At 44.4% G+C, this 21,619-nt stretch overlaps 1 protein-coding gene across 1 annotated transcript; it reads left to right on the top strand.

Moving 5' to 3' along the window:
• Positions 1-18,139: 18,139 nt before the first annotated feature.
• Positions 18,140-21,619, top strand: ankrd33ab (ankyrin repeat domain 33Ab; the record flags this gene model as incomplete). The annotated part of the gene is made up of 4 exons (XM_084445422.1): positions 18,140-18,418; positions 18,588-18,717; positions 18,896-19,036; positions 20,802-21,619. The coding sequence occupies 4 exons, from the start codon at positions 18,140-18,142 to the stop codon at positions 21,617-21,619; spliced, it is 1,368 nt and encodes a 455-aa protein (XP_084301548.1).

Below are 21,619 nucleotides of genomic sequence, written 5' to 3' on the forward strand. Positions count from 1 at the left end.
ACTCCTGAACCCGACTAATCCACCCTCTACGATGGAGGCAGAGCCGGAAGATGATGGGGGGTTGTCAATTTCCTTGGAGGAGGTCACTGAGGTAGTCAAACAACTCCACAGTGGCAGAGCCCCAGGGACTGATGAGATCCGTCCAGAAATGCTGAAGGCGCTGGGTGTAGAGGGGCTGTCTTGGTTGACACGCCTCTGTAACATTGCGTGGAAGTCTGGGTCAATGCCGAAGGAGTGGCAGACTGGGGTGGTGGTCCCAATATTCAAAAAAGGGGACCAGAGGGTGTGTGCGAATTATAGAGGCATCACATTACTCAGCCTCCCAGGGAAAGTTTACTCCAAGGTGCTGGAAAGGAGGGTCCGGCTGATAGTCGAACCTCAGATCGAAGAGGAACAATGCGGATTTCGTCCTGGTCGTGGAACTACCGACCAGCTCTTCACTCTCGCAAGGATCTTGGAGGGGGCTTGGGAGTTTGCCCAACCTGTCTACATGTGTTTTGTGGACTTGGAGAAGGCTTACGACCGGGTCCCTCGAGAGGTCTTGTGGAGGGTTATGCGGGAGTATGGGATGAGGGGGTCCCTACTTAGGGCCATCCAATCCCTGTACACCCAGAGCGAGAGCTGTGTCCGGGTCCTCGGCAGTATGTCGTCTTCCTTTCCGGTGGGGGTTGGCCTCCGCCAGGGCTGCGCTTTGTCACCAATCCTGTTTGTGACTCGCCACCACGCCACTATCCACGCCACAGGCCGCACAACTCAGCCCCTATATATATTATTTATAACAAGCATGACACAAAAGATCGCTAGTCTCTAACGTTAACTAGCTAGCTTACCACATAGTTTACATTACATTAGTCACAGCAGCTTTACTAACGTTATAATATTTAGAACCATTCAAACTAATGGCGCTCCACTCTAGCTTTTGAGTTGCTAATTTCTAAATTCATACCTGTTTTTTAACCTGTCACCACTCCTACAGTTTTAAAGCTAAATTGACATATTATACCTCAAAATGTTCAGTTGGTTCCCAGGAGTCATATGATGTAAACATCTAAGCGTTGACATTTATACTTTTTGAGCTGTAGCTGTCTGAAGCTGGTCATGCTTTCCCCTTGCAAACAATTGATGGAATGTTCAAAGTGTCAGTTGGGATTTGAATTTGGGTGCATGGGCAGCCTTTCTTGAAGGTACAGACACCCATGGACCACACAACTCAGCCCGTGAGTGGGCTAGAGACACACGGTCTTCACTGGTGAAGGCAGGTGGGTGGCCCAGAGAGGGGTACACTGTCCACGACCTGCTATGACATGAGGGGGCGGAGTCTCGCCACCACGCCACTATCCACGCCACAGGCCGCACAACTCAGCCCCTGAGTGGGCTAGAGACACACGGTCTTCGCCGGTGAGTGCATAGAGATTGCCCGGAGGTCACTGTACTGTCCCCGACGGGTTGTATAGCAGTAGCTGTTACAATCAGCTGCAGCAGCTAGCCCATCTCACATTTTCTCCAGGAAATGTACTTTCTAGTTATTCTAGTTGTCCACAGTTTTTGTCTCCTTTATAACTTCTTCATACTTTGTGCTAGAAACTTCATTCAAACTTTAAAATGTTCATGATGTTTAGCTCTTTAACGTATTCTATTTTTTTTTATAGTTTTTTTTTGTAATTTCACTTTTAATAGTAATTTTTGTGCCATTGAAACTGCTGGTGGAATGTTCAGTATCGTTATGTTTTTAGAGTGGTGGCAGCTGTGGCTTTGAAAATATTCCCACATTTTGTAAACTGCTGCCACTCCTCCAGTTTTGAAAGTTCACACACATATTATACACAAAACGTTCACACAACTGTGCTGATTCGTACAATGTAAGTATTTAAGCTGTGTGACTTACAGCTTCTGAGGTATGATGATTTGTTTGGCAACTGTGCTCCTCATTGAAACATATGGCGCTGCACTCTAACTTTTGAGCTGCTAATTTTGCATTTTTACTCTTTTTCTAACTTGTCGCTATACCTACAGTTTTAACAGCTCATACACATATTATACATCAAAACGTTCACACAACTGTGCTGATTCGTACAATGTAAGTATCTAAGCTGTGTAACTTCTAGTTTCCGGTGTATGACGATTTGTTCGGCAACTGCGCTCCCCATTCAAATGAATGGCTCTCCACTCTAACTTTTGTGCTGCTAATTCTGAATTCATACACATTTTCTAACTTGTCGCCATGGCTACAGTTTTTAAGCTACACTGACATATTATACATATAAATGTTCAGCAAGTTCCCAGGATTCCTACAGTGTCAATATCTAAGCTGCGACCGGCTCTGACCTGAGGGGGCGGAGTTTCCCAACCACGGCACTATCCATGCCACAGAACCCACAACTAAGTCTCTGAGTGGGCTAGAGACACACGGTCTTCGACGGTGGGTGCATGGAGATTGCCCGGAGGTCATTGCACTGCCCCCGACTGGCTCTGACCAGAGGGAGCGGAGTCTCACCTCCACACCACTATCCATGCCACAGGCCCCACAACTCAGCCCCTGAGTGGACTAGACACACACGTTCTTCGCCGGTGGGTGCCAGTCCGTAGTAGTACTAGCAGTTGCTGTTACATACAGCTGCAGCAGCTAGCCCACCTCACATTTTCTCCAGGAAATGTACTTTCTAGTTCTTTTATGTTTCAATGTAGTATATATATATTATTTATAACAAGCATGACACAAAAGATCGCTAGTCTCTAACATTAACTAGCTAGCTTACCACATAGTTTACATTACATTAGTCACAGCAGCTTTACTAACGTTATAATATTTAGAACTATAACGTTATACGCAAAGTATTTCAGCTAGATATGTGAACATTGGCTTTGTGAATGTACAGCCTTACTGATGACATAGCGGTCTTGAAGGGGTGTCCCATTTATTAGGGACGATTTCTACCCCTTAACCCTTGACACTCCGTTTCGAAGGGCAAGGGCCAAGGGCTCTCAAAGACATATTTGCCATTGCATTGCGTGAATGGTCATGTGATTTGCTTTTTCAGGCAAGTGTGAACAGAGATTATTTCTGAAACAATGCTAAAACCCTTGTGTGAAAGGAGATTGTTTACGTTTTAAACAGTTCAAGTCCACTTTATACCAAACAGTATAATAATCAAGCTATCTCCTCTGCAGCCAACAAACCAGAGACCCAAGAGGAAGTGGTAGTTTCTCTGGTTTCTCTCCCTAGAAAAAACAAATCTCCTGTCCCTCGGACATTCTCCCCTCCCCCTGTCTGTCCCTGCAGAGGCTGGAGCTGTGGCCCAGGCAGACATGATGAGACAGAGGGGGTGGGGAGGGGAGGGGGCTGCAGTTTTGTGGCCTGCAGCCCCTCAGCTGCAGACAGGCCCTGTGTTTCCCCATGTTTACCTGCACTGGCTGTCTTCAGGTCACACACATTCACTATCTCTCTCTCTCACACACACACTCTCTCTCTCTCTCTCTCTCTGACACAAACGGACACATGTACACAGATACAAACACAAACAAACACACAGTAAGATCCAGTTCAGTGCTGACACATAGTGGTAAGTTCAGTTACTGCACCTTAAAATCAAGCCAGTTTGCAACTCTTACATGTTTTACCTGTGAGCATAAGCTCCTCTCTGTGGCTCAGGGCTAATTTGTTTTGGATGAGAGAACAATATAACATAATAAAAAGATAACCCCCGCTTCCCCCCGACACACGGCCCTCCCCAGCCCCTGGTCTCTCCTCACCTGCGTGTCCCGGGGCAGCAGCGAGTCTCCTGGTCCATCTGAAGCCCCTCTCTGCCCTCCACTGGTCCTCCCCCAGCAGCAGGCCGTCCTCACTGCTCTCTGACATCTTCAACACAAGGGACGAAGATCAGGAAAAGAGTGCAGCCCCCCCTCCAAAAAAAACAGTGATTTTTAAATTTGGTTTGATATTTTAGTCATAGTTGTGCACAGATAGTGAGAAAATGGCATAAAAGAGAACATTTTTAGAAATTGCTGAAGCACGTCAAGGCTGGTCTCCTATTTTTTACTCTGTATCTAACTATAAGTGCTCTCTTATCTCATGTGTGGAATGTCTGGGGAAGACAACCTCTATATGTTTAGTAGATAGCTGGTGTCTGGGAGTAGCTGTTTAGATGTTACCTCCATGGTAGTTAACATGATAGCTAATGCTAACCTGTCCTCCACTGATTACTTTAACATGCTACTGTTGATTGTGCTAGCCAAGCCATGCATGGAACATCATATTGAGCTACCGTTTCTGTGTTTCATCTCACTCACCCAGTGCTGACTCCGCATTCCAAAGGATGTCAGTCTGTCTGCCATGGAGCCCAGAAGCTGGTCAGTCTGCCCTTGAATCTTAGCCAGAGCCTTCATCCTGCAATTCTTTTCTTCGCTCTCGCACTCTCTCTCCTTGATTTCCTCCTTTGCTTATCGTTTCCTCAAATCCCTCCTCTCCTTTTTCACTTTCCCAGATGGGAAACATCTGCCATTCTGCTCATCTCAGTCTCACCTGCTCTCACACTTGGTTTCTCATCCACAAGAGGAAGAGAGCAGCTTCTGAAGCTCTCTGTTTCTTTTATGCAGACGGGGAATCTATATTTCCCAACAGATCCGTTCAGTGTGCGAGTCTTCTCTGTGTGAAACTGTCCTGCTGTCCACCTGGGTGAAGATGGGATCCGACCTCAGGCCGTGCTGGTCAATAGGAGGTCACTCACTGTGACAGGTCCAGTCATGTCCGTCTCCTTCACCTTAGCTTGTGTCCAGTGTCAGTCCTGTGTCTGAATAACAGATCCTCGTCACATTTTCAACCTCAGAAGTTTGCTATTTTTCAGGACAAATATAAAACAAGCAGTAGATTTCCATAAGTGGAATGGAGTAATATGAGTCCAGTAAGAATTTAAACAGAAACGCACATTTCCTTTGTGTTGCTCAGAAGTGTTGTGGATTTACATGGTCTTCCACCCCAAAACCAACCCTGCCTTCTTTGGTAGTGAATATCAGAACTCTCCACCCTCCTCAAATCTCCTCCTTCTTCCCTTTAGTCAACTAGTCATCCTTCACAACCCTCCTTCTCTTGTTACATAGACTTGTACTTTCCTCATGGCTCCTCTCTCCCTGCGCCTGCATACTCCCACGCGATCACTCACTGCCCTTATCTCTAGAGAGAGATGTGAGATCTGTGAAGAAAGAGAGGGGAAAAAGTCAAGCAGGACAAGCAGACTAAATTATGTCAGTGGGAAAACAAGCCACTATGATTACAGTACATACAGTACTAGTTGCATGTCCATTGCGTTCCATACGCACCATGTCAGTCTGAATGTTTATGCTCACACTTGGTATAGAATAGACATGGTGGAAGAAGCATAGTTAAACCTCCTCTGTCACAAAATAAAACTATAGAGACCAAGATACCGTAGACTCTGGGACTACTGCCAAGTGTCTAATATTAGCCTGACTCATGCCTTTGGTTTAAAACTTTACTCTCTCACGAAAGACTAATTTTATCCAGTGCAGAAAATCAACGCGTAAATGAGAGAAGAATAACAGTGTCCCTAAACTTTATGAGTCAGTTTCACTATGTAGGCTATATGTACTCACTGGTGTGTCGAGAGAGCAGGCTGAATTATGTAAGCTGCACCAGTGCCACCATGTGGTCGGGAAGAGCATAACTATCCCCTGATGGAATCATCCTATTCAGCGGACAATCTTGGTGGATTTTGCCATGGGAGTAGTAGTAGATGCACCAGACTGAATCATCTCTGAAACATGTTCTCAATAACCTTTCACATTCAAAATTGTGGGTTCTCTAGTCTCTCTGTCTAACATCACAGCCAACATTTGTATGTGGGGCCCGTGTAGTAAATGAGCTGAAAGATGGGCCCTATATGGGACTATCCACAGGTTCCTTAATGGTCACATGTCAATTGGCCACATGGGTTTCATGCAGGGTGCACTGGTGTTAGGTGGGCCCTAGACTCTCTCCAGACTCAAATATTAAGTTGAGTCGCTGCGCTCTGCATACTACATAATAGAGTCTGTGCCACTTTGCCACCCAAGCTGGTGTTCTGAGGGTGTATCGACAGTTCAAAATTGAAAGAGTGACAGGTTGTAGCAGAAAATGAGAGACACTAGCCCAGGTTAGATGGGCAGGGCATATCTATGGATGGGAACGGCTGATTGCGAAAGTCGTTACTGATTGGTGTCGCCGGGATTCCAAGATTTGAACACCAGATATTTGCATGAAGTGTCCCAGACCCATAGAGAGATCTGCAGCATGCAGTAACGTAGTTAGCATAGCTTACGTAGTGTATCAACGAAAGAACTCTCATGGGTCTGGTGTTGAGACTAGGTGGGCCCCAACTGGGAAACATACACAAGGCCAATCTCGGTCCCATCTTCAAGCTTTGTGTGGGTGCTATGGGACTACATAGGCTGAAATATGGGCCCATATGGGATTTTCCACAGGTTCCATAATAGGACCTGCCAATTGCCCACACCGATTTCAAGCAGGATTTCAAGCAGAATTACACTGGGAGTTAGGGCAGGCCTAACTGCGCAACATGCATAAGATTCAACTTGGACCCATTTTTATGCTTAAGTGGATTTATCCATGGGTTCCATGTTGGCACCATGAAGATTGCACACACAAGGGTTTCACACAGGACCTAAAGTAGATGTATTGTTGTGATACCTTTCTGTGTACCGAGTCTGAAAGAAGATACTGAGCAGACAAAAAACAATGTCAACCCGAAGCAAGTGTCTGAGCATTCCTGCTAGTTAACAGTGGCTACAAACAGGTCAATACGCGTTTCTAATAATAGCCTATAATATTTTTTACAATTTTATTTAACCTTTATTTATACAGGGAAGGCTTAAGAGCATGGTCTATTTCACAAGGACGCCCTGTTAAAGTGCATTTTGAAACAATACACACACACACACACACACAAAAGCAAGACAATAACAAAATTACAGTACATATAATAAGACATTAAGAGAAACAATAGCAATCCCTATGTAACGTATCATCTAGAAGAACTCTAATTTACTATATGGAGATCAACCGGTCCAGTTTTAGTGAGCCCTGGAGCCTGTTCCATTTATCAGGAGTGTAGAAGGAGAAAGCAGTCTTTCCTGATTCACTATTCACACGGGGAATAAACAGTCTGATGTGTGACTGCAAGCGTGTTTGGTGATTTGAATCATTAGTTCTTAGGAGTGAGGACAGGGAGCTTGCCACATAGGGCTTTATAAATAAACAGAAGACAGTGTTGCTCTCTTCGAATCGCAAGAGAGGGCCAGCCCAACTTTTCATATAAAATACAGCGGTGTGTAGGAAGCCCATCACCAGTTACAAAGCGCAGAGCATCGCATCGCATCAAGTGGCTTCAACATGGTGGGTGCGGCATGCATATATACACAACATAACCATAATCAAAAACAGACATTATCAGCACCGTTTACTTTCTAGTGTAGAATGAAAAGCAAGCCCAATTCCTGTATAGGAAGACAATTTTTCTCCTCAGTTTTTGTGGTGTTCTACATGGGTCTGAAAAGAGAGTTTGGGTGTCCAGCCAAATGCCAAGATATTTATATGAGTTACCAATTTCAATTTGCTTGCCTTGGAGTGTATGAATACTGTATGAACTGTTTGTTTTCTAACTTAAGCCACAACCTTTCTTCGTCTAGAAGAAATCAGGGCTTCGATCCCCAGTTGAGCACAAGCCTGTTTGATTTCAAACTTTAGCCACGACCTTTCTTCCTCTCCTCGCTGCCCCCTTTTTTCAGACGGACAGGAGAGATCCCATGGGAACAATTTTATTTTTAATGAAATGTACAGTCTTTTTTGCAGATTAATTAACTGTATCAAACTGATTGCAGAAACTGGGTGACCAATTATGTGACCAATTACAAGTCCCATTACTAGACTTGTGCTTATGTTTCTGTGTATGCAACTCTGTTTTGTTTTCTGCTCCTCCTGTTCTCGGTCCCACTCCCAGATTCCTGAGTGGATCCAGTTATAATTAATATAATTCAAAGCATTTTAATAAATATGAGCATTGTGATTTGTCATTTGTGTTTGTCACTGGATGTTATAGAAGCTATGTAAAAATGTGGTTACCTGGTGGTGCTATGTCAGTTATTTAATTAATCTGCAGTAATTGAACATTTGAAATTCTCCTCTTTTGAAATTATACCTACAGTATAGGTGTCTCCGTAATTACCCATTATATATTAGGCTCTACTTTGCATGTAACCAGGTTACAGGTTAAGGTAATTTACCAGGTACATTTTGAGTAATTGGGGGACTATGAAAGGAAGGTTTACCCCAAAATGGTCAGAGTAAGTTAATTTAGCAATAGAACCCAGGGTCCACTAGCCTTGTGTTATATTCGCCGGAGGTCCGCCAACTCAGTCCATCGGGGATCCGCTGTAGGTCCGCTAGCCTTATGTTATCTGGGTTTATCCCTTACCTTTGTCCAGAAACAGAAATTGAACCAAGTGCAGAAGAATAGCTAACGTTACAAGAATCATCAGTGTAACTGCTTTAGCCACCATTAATGTTATGGAAACTGCTGCTAGTTGTTGTGAGCTCATGAGCTAACTGGCTATCCAGCTCTTATTGTGCTCGATTAGCATTGGAAGCATTGGAACTGATGTGTCCAGGCGACAATACCTATCTTAATTTATCAGACATTATTTCATTTCAAATCACACTATTTCAGTGGCATGACTAGCTTCCATCCTACCAGTCCTGAACAGAAACAAGCTTGCCACACACATAAGCCAGGCTGGACCTGGCCTGGTTTGTCTTCATACAGGACCTATAGTTTTGCTGTTGTGGTTATGGTGGTCATCAGTGGTAGTCCTGCAGCTGCCGATATGTTATCGAGAGCATACTTTGGTTGCTGGATGATTTGTATGTGTGCTTTTTGAAGGAGGACTGCTTTAAGATTATCTCATGATGGGACCATTTTCACCCCGTCGATCCGGTAGATCTTACAGCTCATCCTGGCCATCACTGTAGAGGTCTTCCTGCAAAGCAATGGTTATGAGATCTCTCTCACACTGATTAAGATACAACAGCAAAGATTCAAACAGTACATCAGGAGACACCGCACGCTCTCCTAATATCAGTGCTGTGGTAAACGCTGTTGTAAAGTATCCTTGGTCGGCACTCTCATTTCTGCCCCCTCTGCCGCACAATTCAAAAATTCAGTCCAAAAAGCAGCATAGACATCCCTGGCCGCACCATCTGCATCTGTGCCCTTTTCATTAACAAAGCTATACCTTAAAGGACAATGCTCGTTTTTGACAACCTGGACCTTTTTTACGACATATTATAAGACGTTTGACTCACGGAGATCACTTTGGTGTAGTTCGGAGGCATGTAGAAGAAATGTAAAATCCAGCGCGAGCAAGTATATCCATGTAATGGCGGTGGTCGGGGCACTTAGAATGCAGTTTCTAAAAATCTATTTTCTGCCGCGAAACGGTTGTTTTCATCAATCTGTCTTGATGAATCGCTAGTTGTGCTTACATGGAGAATAGGCCTGTTGTGGTTTTCACATGCCATGATCTTTAGAAACGTCTTTCTAAACGAAATAGCTTCCTCACTTGCTCCAGCACTAATGCGCACAGCACGCAATCGTTGCTCCAAATCCTCCACATGCCTGCTGGATCCCATCCCCACCGATTTTTTCAAAACTATTTTTGACTCTGTATCCTATGACATTTTATCCATTGTTAATGACTCCCTATCTACAGGTGTCTTCCCACCAATACTTAAAACTGCTTTGGTGAGACCCGTGCTGAAGAAAAACAACTTAGACACTTCAGTTCTTAGCAATTTTAGACCAATCTCCAACCTTCCCTTTTTGAGTAAAATTCTGGAAAAGATTGTTTTCAAACAGATTAATGATTTCCTAGCTACAAGTTCTACCCTTGACCTTTTCCAGTCCGGCTTTCGCGCCCATCATAGCACAGAGACGGCATTAGTCAAAGTTCTAAATGGGCGGCTGTAGCTCAGTTGGTAGAGCGGGTCGTTCAATGATCAAAGGGTCAGTGGTTCGAATCCCAGCTCTGAGTGTCCACATGTCGAAGTGTCCTTGAGCAAGACACCTGCTCCCAATGAGCAGGTTAGCACCTTGCATGGCCAGACCAGTGGTTCGTTGCTCCCTCGGGCACGATAAGATCCTGTAGTGTGTGATGAGCCGTTATTTTCAAATCTTGCTGTGTGTGCTTGTTTAAGATGCGCAAGAAGAATATCTGTTAAGATTCTCCTTATGGATTGTGGACGAAATATATGGCATGGAACTGTTGACTCACAGGATAAGAACACAGGAGGAGCGATGTGAAGGACAGTGGATGAAGTGGACAGTGTTCAAATACGGAATATGAAACTACGGGACTAGTCAGACTTTCTCATGTTAAGAATCACATGTCAACGACCAGTTACAGATACCTTTTGATCAATGTATATAATATGACTTTTTTGTGGAGAAGGCAATCCAAACCCTGGTTCTTTTGTATTTACTTTTCTTTGTGTATGTGTGTATTTGTATGTTACTGATAAAACAAGAAAAATAAAGTGTTAAAAAAAAGATTCTCCTTATGTGCGTGATGTAAGCCGATTTCAAAATTGGTTAGGAACTTAAATATCCTGTAGTGTGAGCCCGGCATTAGGACCTATCTAACCGGTCGTGTTTTCTTCGTTGCCCTCGGTGAACATAGCTCAGGAAAGATCCCTATGACCTGTGGGGTGCCCCAAGGATCGATCCTAGGACCTCTACTCTTCAACCTCTACATGCTGCCCCTTGGCAGTGTCATCAGGAGTGCACAACATTAGCTACCATAGCTATGTAGATGATACCCAACTCTATATTTCTGTAACACCCAGTAACTACAGCTTGGTTGACTGCCTTGTCAAGTGTATTACAGATATAAATGTATGGATGTCACATAATTTCCTCCAACTAAACCAGGACAAAACAGAAGTACTGATCATTGGAGAAAAAGCTGAAAGAGAGAAACTATCTGCACACTCTGGAAATTGACACCAAATGCCAGGCTAAAAACCTAGGTGTCATACTTGACTCAGATCTTAATTTCGAAAACCACATCAAGATTACAAAGACATCTTTTTACCACCTAAGGAACATTGCCAAGGTGCAACCCTTTCTCTCGCAGGCTGACACTGAAAGATGAATGCATGCTTTCATCACAAGCAGGCTGGACTACTGCAATGCTCTACTATCAGGCCTACCAAAGAAAGCAATCTCTAAGCTACAGAATGCTCCAGCTCGAGTTCTCATTAAGACTAGACGAAGGGCACACATCACACCAGCCTTAAAATCACTACACTGGTTATCTGTCAACTCTAGAATAGACTTTAAAATACTATTACTAGTCTATAAATTTCTCCACAGTCACACACCAGAATACATATTAGACATGCTTGTTAGGTACATGCCCAACCGACCACTCAGATCCTCAGGTACTGAACTTTTAACAGTTCCAAAAGCCAGGACCAAGAAACACGGAGAGGCAGCTTTTAGTTTATATGCCCCCAACCTCTGGAACACCCTGCCGGAGTGCCTAAGAAGGGCTGAAACAACGGAGGTCTTCAAGCGAGATCTCAAGACGTACCTTTTCGACCTAGCCTACAATCACTAGCCAGGACCTTGAGACACAGAAAGGCAGCCTCAAACCTACCTGTGAATCCTCTGTATACATTGGTGTATATCCTGCTATGCACTGTATGTATATCAAGTAGTGTACAGAAGCTGGTTACCCTGAAACAGGCTTGTTCTGTTCTGACAGCTGTGTTGCTTCAATGGCTCAGCGTGCTACTAACCGTTTTCTGCCTCCCCTAGTGCCTCTCTCTCTCCCTCCTACCTTCTAACCAGGTCCAGTGGATGCCCCACTGTCACCCACAAACCACCGTGAGTCCGATAGATATCCCCGTGTCAGCTGTGGATGTCGTAGTATTTAGTTAACACACACACACGTACACACAGACACACATCAGTCCACATCTGGCTTAGGCCTGGACCTGATGCTCTTAGCCTCTCTTGCTCTGAAAATGTAATTTAATGTAATTTATTGCTCTACAAATGTTCTTAGCCGTTAGACAAATATATTCCAGGAGCTTGCTCCAGGTTGCCTGTTTTAATATCTGTGTTGCTTTTATGGCTCTGTGTGCTACTAACCCTGTTTTGCCTTCCCTCTCCCTAGTGCCTCTCTCTCTCCCTCCTATCTTCTAACCAGGTTCAGTGGATGCCCCACTGTCACCAGCAGACCTCCCGGAGTCCGATAGATACCCCTGTGTCTGCTGTGGATGTCTTAGCATTTAGTTAACACACACACACGTACACACAGACATACACCAGCCCACTTCCGGCTTTAGACCTTGGCCATAGCAAACACACACCAGTATTTGCCATGTCTCTCCTATGATGCTTTTTTAGCCTCTATACTCTGAAATGTAATTTAATGTAATGTACTGCTTTATAAATGTTCTTAGCCGGTAGACAAACATACTCCAGGAGCTTGCTAGATCGCTTTGTTGAGAGGGGTCAGGGAAGAATTTTTACAGCTCACTTATCTGGCCCCCGGGTGATTACAGTTTTTTTTCTTCCCTCTGGAATATGTAGAGGTGGGTCGTATGCCCACCTCCCTTGTTCTCTGTAAAGCGCATTGTGTTGCCTCTGGGTATGAAATGCGCTATACAAATAAAGCTTTGATTGATTGATTGATTCATTCATTCATTCATTATGTGGCATTTGCCCTGCCATTTCCTCTGTTGCCCCCTCAGTTTCTTGACAAAAGCATGACATTTACAGATTAACTCGTTAACGTTACATCTCCGTTAGTTAAGTTACCTCAGCTAACATTAGCTAGCTAGCTGGCTAACTTGCAACAACAATTCCACCATGCCAGTTAGCATAGGCACCTTGCAAGGTAACAAAAAGCTAATCGTTAGCTATAAAATGAATGTAGCCTACTACAAAATGTCAATTAACTTAATTAAATTCACTTAATCCATTAACATAGGCTTGCTAAACAAGCTGATAGTTTACCTTTCCGCAGTCTTGCACTGGTTCTACTGAGCAGAAGTGTATGTGGCGCCTTTTCTCGTAATTAGGAGATCTTGTCTCGTAATTAGGAGATACAGATCTCGTAATTAGGATATTTTTCTCATAATTAGGAGATACGGATCTCGTAATTACGAGATATAATTAAAGCTGCTACGCAGCGATGAGGTGGGGCCAGGCAATTTCCGACAAGTTTAGGAGCAATAAGCGAGAGAATAGGAGGACAACAAGAAAGTTGACATTTCAATGTTCATTTTGTACAATCGTATCGTAAAACATTTGTAAAACATTTTGATGCATTGTAAGCTCGATTTTGATAATTCAACAATCTGGTCAATGAGTTTGTGAATTACAGTCTGAAGATCCAGTGTAGCAAGTTTGGTGTTAATTGATTGAAAAATGTGCGATGAGATATGTTTATTAATTTTTACAGGTTTTGTTTGCTTTTCTTCATAATTGAACATTAACTTCAGCAGCTGTGTACTCAGTCAGTTGCCAATCAATCGATTTAGTCATTGTAATCTTCGGCGGGGGTTGGGTAGGGTTGCCAACAGCGATGTCTCCGATTCGTGGAGCTTGCGTTGGATTGTGGGTAACGCAGTTTTCTCTGTATGAAGTGTTGGTTTCAGAGGACAGAATTAAACATTTTTTGAAATATTCAATTTTTTAGATACAATTCTGAAATAAATCACACTAAATCTTGGATATGTGACCAATGTTGTCACTTTTTATGAGGATGATCAGACATCGATTTGGCGAGAATTAATAGGAACTGTATACAGAACTGTTAAAAGTAAAACTTTTTGATGTGCTGTGGGCTAAATTTTTCATATTTCAAAGATCTGTGAGGATCATTTGGTAAAGACAGTCTGAAGATATGGTATATCAATTTTGGTGTCAATTGAACAAAAAATGTGGGAGTCTATAGGTTTGATAGGTTTTACAGTTTATGAAGAAATCAGAGTGATGGACTTCAAAATTCCTGCAAGGTCAGAGCATATGAAAGTTTTGTCTCACTTGGGACTACATTGACATGGTGGTTTTACAGTGATAGCACCTATGGCCGATTTGTTATGATTTTTTAAAGTTTTAACTTTAGACTGTTGCTGTAGCGCCACCTTCAGGTTTATTGACCTACAATGCAGGTTGAGGACTTTGGGTATAGTACTGGAGCTATGTGCAAATCTTGGTGATTTTTTGTCCACGGGAAGTTAGACTTCAGTGGAAGATGGAGAATAATAATAACAATAATAATAATAATAATAATAATAATAATAATAATAATAATAATAATAATAATAATAATAATAATAATAATAATAATATAGGCAAATACAATAGGGTTCCGGCAGCTACGCTGCCTGGCCCCTAATTAGGATATCTTATTTCGTAATTACAAGATCTTTTCTCATAATTACCAGATATGGATCTCGTAATTACGAGATAAGGCTTCTTATTTTTTTTTCTTTTGTGAATGCAATGTGCTTCCGTACAAAACTGCCATAGCTAGCTCAATCAAAACATATCATCTGCCATGGACAGATTTAGCTACAACAAACACGAATTTCACATGCATTTTTATAGCTAGCCCAGTAAAAATGGTGGTAGGTCAGGAAGACATTTGATTCTTGTAGTCTAATTACAAAAATGCTCAGAAATTTCACCCATGTGGGACCTACTATTTACCCAGTCTATTTTTCACATTTTATCAAATATTACCAGTACATGCAAGTGTGCCACAAGAGGTATCCATCAGCCAACATGTTTATGTGGGCTCCACATGGGTTGCCCATTTTGGGCCCATGCTCACTCGGTGCCCATTTGGCCCAAAATGTGCAACTTATCTGGGGCCCACTTTGGTCAATTAAGTAGGTCCAACATGGATGAAGTTGGGTCACTAATGGCTAATGTTCTCTCTCTCTTTCACTCTCACTAAAGTGAGGTCAGAGGTGTCCCAGACTCAGGTGTTCTAACCCTGCTCGGAGTGCCCATTGTCCTACAACCTCCCAGATCTCACTCCACAAGCACATCAAGAGGATCACTATACTATTTATATGTTTGCATTGATAGTAGTATTGAGTATAAAAATCTATCGGTGCCCTGCCACAGCTGTGCTATTTCATCCAGGGTGCAACAGGGGCAGGAACAAATAAGCTAGACATAAAATGGAAATGATCCAGCGCACACCAGGAGAGTTGTGCGTGTTTTGCTGGTTACTTCCTCAGGTTCATTGAGCTTGAGACGCTCTCTCTAGTGGACCGTTACCGCTGGATGTGCCAAACACTCAGTGGTATGCTGATGTTGCTAGCACCATACATCACATTGACCAATACACAATAAGAGGTAGATAAATTTGTTCCCAGGGTCCTATGTTCCAAGCTCAGACATAGCTCAGGTAACAGGAGTCTGACTTGGACTCAGGGGTGCAGCAGATACTAGATGGGACCCAGGAGTGGAACAACTCGGACGGCACTGAGTGGGTGCGCTTCGCATATCATAATACCCCTGCCCGGGCACAGTCACTTGGAGGCCCGCAGGCGGGCAGGGGAATTGTTCAATGCTCGCTGCCCGCGCGCCTCTACGCAGGACACAGGCACCATCCATGTGGACACAGGGGTTAGACATGGACACAGGAATCAAATGACTCCCGACAACATAAAACCTTTTCAAATGTTTATTTAATATTGAACTGGGGAACATACAGTACAACCCTGGGAACATAGAGATGGGGAACATAGGACCCTGAGAACAAAGGAATGACCTTGATTGGTTTAGGTCTGACTCTGCCATCTGTCATCTTTACAGGGTAGTATAATTGCACAAGGGACTTTAGACAATAATACAAGACACGATGTACAGTAGACTCTTACTCATCATTGTCCTGTATTAGCATTTTCCTCTCCCAGCGTGCATCTGACTAGTCTTTCATGCTCTAGTATGACTACTCAGTATGACTACTCGGTGAGATGGTCAAGAATCCAATTGTTGTTGGTCAGTGACACATGACAGTCATTTGGAATAGGAATCTGGTGGGGAAAAACCTTGGATTTCACCATTATCATGGCGTTTGTATCACATAATTTACTATCATCATAGCTACAGTAACGTTCATTCAATTGCATCAACCTCTGACATTCATCAAGGTTACCTGTAACCGAGTAAAGGGTAGGTCTGCCTAGGAAGCAAGCAAGACCAAGAGAACCACAGGCACCATAGGGCTCCATATGATAGTGATTTGTAAGGATGAAAATGGCCGCTGTCATAATCCCTCTCCTAGAATCCATGGTAATAGGGATGAGAGAGAGCGAGAGAGATGGCTGTTTTAAGACACATGGTAGCTTTGTTGAGGCTCCTCCTCTTATCCTCATGTCATCATGACTGATTGTGGGATGGAGGCGACCAAAGCTCCGGCGTTGACAAGCCTGAGTGTGAAACGTAAAACTTAATGTGTTACTGTGAGGACACAGGCCAGGAAGAGGAAGAAGTGGTGTATATGACGTTGTTGATGTTGTTTCGGTGCAGCATACTGTCCCTGGGTTCCTGCTGTATTTGCATCTATGGTAAGTTAATCCAAGTGTTATCTTTTACAGTCGTTTTTTCAAAAGATCTTTTTTTTGGAATAGTTTAAATTTGTTCTTCATAAAGGTTATTCAGGCTTCTTAAGAATTGTATGACTCAGACTGAGGAATTCATGTTCCCTCGCAAAGGTACAGTGACTGAAAATAAGAGACAGCTTTGAAGTGTTATCTCATTTAAAATCAATGTCATCCCGTTCCACAATGTCAGCTTGAAGTTTGTTTTGAGGTCACAGAAAGATGATTCCTAAATTGACCATGTTTCTGCCTTAGGCTATGACCAAATCCATAAATGTATGCTCTAGATCACTTGTCAGAGTGCTTCTAGTTCTGGCATTAGGAGGCTTTGAATATGCTGGTCTCATGGACCCCCAGGGACCACCCTGATGTGCCTTACATCAGCATGCCTGTCACACCTCTTCCTGGGTGACAATCAGTCAGCTGGGTTGGTCCCCTGGATGTCTTCTGGCTTTTGCTCTTTCACAGGTTTTGGCCCATTAAAATGCACTGTGGCTACACTTGAGCTGAGACATTGGAACAAAATGTGTGAAAAATACAGATTTAAATGCTGACTTGGGAGCACATCAGAACAACATGGCCGATCTAATGTCATGTACTGTATGTGGCTGAATCTACTGTTTATTTGACAGAAACAAAACAAGAAGCAGTTTGATTGGTTGGTTGGCTGCTGGAGGTAGAGCTGAACGTAAAACAGCATGTTGCGTTCCACGTGTGACTCAAGTTATTCCTGGGGTGTTCTTAGCTGATTTAGTCCTGCTGTGTTCAGTCTAGCTTTTCTGTGCTGATCCAGTTACCCAACACCGAGGGCCAGCAGTACACACACACACACGCACACAGATTAACCAGTGCCATCTCTGGCTGAGCCTCACGTTACATTGAGTCTAACTGCCAATCATTTCTCTGAGCTTAGGTCAGATGACACAGCTACTGTACTTGTTGGTTTAGAGGTGTTGTTTGGCAGTGTTACAACCTTGCAGTCATATATATATATATATATATATATATATATACACACACACACACACACACACACACCTCTTGAATTCTGTGTAGTGGACCCAGTAACAGTGCACTGTTCTTTGTATTGCATTTGCACTGTCATGTCTTTGCACTGTCCTGTTCTGCAACCTGTCCTATGTCATCTACATCAGCGTTACCCTAGTCAAATTCCTAGTATGTGTAAACCATGTACATGGCCAATAAACAAATCTTGATCTTGATCTATCTCATTTCTGTCTCCAGACACAAGGTGGTTTCTAGCCACTTCTGTCAGTGTAGGCCCAGCCTGACCATAGCTCTGTGTTAGCTCCCTGGGCCCAAGCCCACTGTAGCTTCCTGAGCTTTCTGTTCACTCTCCTCAGAGTCCCAGACGGGATGTAGGCTGAGGCTCCTGCTCCATCTCCTCAAATCTACTTCTGGGTCTTTCGGAGAAACAAGATGGCCGCCATCAAACACTCAGCGTCCGAGGACCCCCACCTGGGAGCGGGCCCTGAGGAGGACCGCTCGGAGGTGTCCCTGTCTGGGAGCGAGTCTGACTCAGGAAGTGTCGTTTCCGATGACTCCGTGCTTCCTGCCTATCAGCGGGAGGACGGGAAAGGAGGCCCCGCCTCCACGTTGTATGGAGCATGCTCTCGAAACCAGCCCCAGACACTCAGGAGAGTTCTGGAGAGGGGGGTCACCAAGGAGGAGGTCCTGGAGACAGACGTCAATGGCTGGGTATGACTCTCATCTCTGACCTGGAAGGTCTTCTGGGTGTGAGGGCCTCTAGTCCAACAAGACACAGAGGCGTGAATTGATTGAGTCTTCAATACAAAATATCCTGCTTTTTCTCATTTTTATACTCATGGTTTGAATAACTCCCTGTCTCCTGCCCTTTCATCAACAGAATGGTCTGATGATAGCATGTTATAAGGGCTTTGTGGAAATAGTATATGGCCTCCACCAATGTCCCTTCATAGATATCAACCAGCAAGACAACGATGGTAACACTGCACTGATGATCGCTGCTCAAGCAGGTTAGTCCCACAGAGAGGACATTTGAGTCGGCAGTATCAGATCAGACTGGTTAACATCTTCTGGATACCTACAATATCACACAAACGCTGCACAATGTGTATGGTTGGTATTCTATTTTGTTCTGTGCTATGGTTCCTGATATTATGTTTGAGTTCCTCATTCTGTGTTGCTGGCCAGGTCACATTAACACGGTGAACTACCTGCTGAACTATTACCCTGGAGCAGACACAGAGGTCCGGGACTGCCGCGGCTTCACAGCCCTCATCAAAGCTGCCATGCAGGGTCGCAACAACGTGGTGGCCGCCCTCATCATGGCAGGTAGAGGAGAGCAGGCTCAGTTCCGTACAGCAGATACAAGACTTGTATAAAAGATAGGAGGAGTACAGACGAGTTATCCTCAATATACCTGGGATGTGCTGGTGACCAGAATATGCAGACTGGCTATGTGCTCACTCTAGCCAATCGGTGCTTCACTCAGTGTGATGCGTCCATTGACATGAGGCATGTACTGTAAGTACACTTATGTGTGTAAGATAACAAGCTCATCAGTCCTCATCAGACGCAGAGTGAGTCCAAGGCCCTTTAAGGTCAATCAGGGTGAAGGGTTTACGGTAACTGTGGTTATAAACAACCTGTCAGACTGGGGGATGTTTATATCACCCAGACAGATGAGAAAAGACATAAAAGGACAGATAGAGAAGGATAATGACAGAGAGAAAGATAATAGATCAAGTAGATCAAGAGTGTAAAATGTGAATCAGCAAAACCATTCAGTCCAAATTTTAAAATGGCACCTGTCATGATATGCACCAAAGAGTATGGGTGAGTTAGAGATTTGGTGAGGTGTGTGGTTACAGTATTGTTAAGCTGACCCCACAATTGATCTGTCCGTGTTTGCAGTCTGCTCTCTGCAGTCTTTGCAGAGTGCACTAGTGACACTAGACAGGGATCATTCTGAGAGCATCATCCCACTTTAACACACTCTCAGTAATCTTTGAATTGACTGCCGGTCCTGCCTGACACTGATTAACTTGTTGGAGGGCTATTTTGGTAAGTCATGACATCATGTCCAAGTCAACATGTCAGCTAATTCATTCTTAAGACTGCCACTTTCCTTAGGTCTTTATCAGAGTGGAGGTATTTGGTGTTTTGATGAGCCAAATGAAATTTACTGTGGGCCTCTATGCCGGGCCAAAACTCTCTTGATCCATCACAAATCCATTCCTTAAAGGGAATGTTTATGTATTGATCATTATTATGGTTCTTTGATGTTTGCCAGCTTTAAAATGATGAGATGATGATGATATCTTAAAATCTGCTAGTTTTTGACAACCTGGACCTTATTTACGACATATTATAAGACGTTTGACTCACCGAGATCACTTTGGTGTAGTTCGGAGGCATGTAGAAGAAATGTAAAATCCAGCTCGAGCCAAGTATATCCATGAAATGGCGGTGGTGGGGGCACCGAGAATGCAGTTTCTAAAAATCTATTTTCTGCTGCGAAACGGTTATTTTCATCAATCTGTCTTTATGAATCGCTAGTTGTGCTTACATAGAGCGTAGGCCTGTTGTGGTTTTTCAAATGCCTCTGTAATATGATCTTTAGAAACATCTTTAGACACGAAATAGCTTCCTCACTTGCTCCAGCACGCATGCGCACAGCGTGCTGGAGCAACGATTGCGCGCTGTGCGCATGCGTGCTGGAGCAAGTGGGGAAGCTATTTAGTTTCGAAAGACGTTTCTAAAGATCATATTACAGAGGCATGTGAACAACCACAACAGGCCTACGCTCTATGTAAGCACAACTAGCGATTCATAAAGACAGATTGATGAAAACAACCGTTTCGCGGCAGAAAATAGATTTTTAGAAACTGCATTCTCGGTGCCCCCACCACCGCCATTACATGGATATACTGGCTCGCGCTGGATTATAAATTTCTTCTACATGCCTCCGAACTACACCAAAGTGATCTCGGTGAGTCAAACGTCTTATAATATGTCGTTAATAAGGTCCAGGTTGTCAAAAACAAGCATTGTCCTTTAACCCTCTTCCCTCCTCTGCTCTCTCTCTCTCTCTCAGGTGCTGACATAAACGCTGTTGACGCCACAAAGGGTCGGTGTGCCCGAGACTGGGCCCTGAAGACGGGCCGCTTCGATACCCTGCAGCACCTCCGCCGCCTCAACCTGCGGCCTGTCGCCGAGCAGTTCTGCGAGAGCTATGTCTGCGAGTGGCCCGAGCTCAAAGTGCTGGTGGTCAAGGCCGTGGCCAATAGGAGCGCAGGGGCCAAGATAACCCAACGGCTCAAGTCCACCTTTGGCTTCAGCTTCCCACGGGACCCCCGGGAAAATGGGGTGCTGGACCACATGGTGCGCATGACCTCGGGCCTCCACAGCCCCCTGGTGGCCACCGCCTGCCGCCCGCTCTGCCCCACCAGCCCCCCTGAGGTGGGCAAGAGGCGTCTGACCGTGCCAGAGCTGGTGAAGAAGCACACGGCGGAGGCGCTGGAGGAGAGCTCCGTGTGCCACAGGAACGACTCCGTCTCCTGCGTCGCCCCCTCCGTCCACTCGGCCGAGGCCATGGTCAGCGCCTGCTGTCCGGACACGGAGCGCAGGGGCAGCGTGCTGTCGCTGACCACCAGCGGGGTGGTGCGCAGCTTTGCGGCCCGCAGGAACAGCGTGTTCCCGTCCGGCTGCGTCCCCCAGATCAAGGTCATCCGGTCTGGGGAGTCCACGCCCAAGAAAGAGAAGAAGAAGAAGAAGAAGAGACACAAGGGCTACCTGGAGCCACCCAGGTGGAAGTACAAAGAGATGAAGGACGAGAAGAAAAAGGAGAAGCAGAAGGCAGAGAAAGAGAAGATGGAGAAGGAAAAGAACAAGAAAGAGAAAGGGAAGAAATGA

The sequence above is a fragment of the Borostomias antarcticus genome (genome assembly GCF_949987555.1).
Source record: "Borostomias antarcticus genome assembly, chromosome: 11".
In the NCBI taxonomy this organism is placed as follows: Eukaryota; Metazoa; Chordata; class Actinopteri; order Stomiiformes; family Stomiidae; genus Borostomias; species Borostomias antarcticus.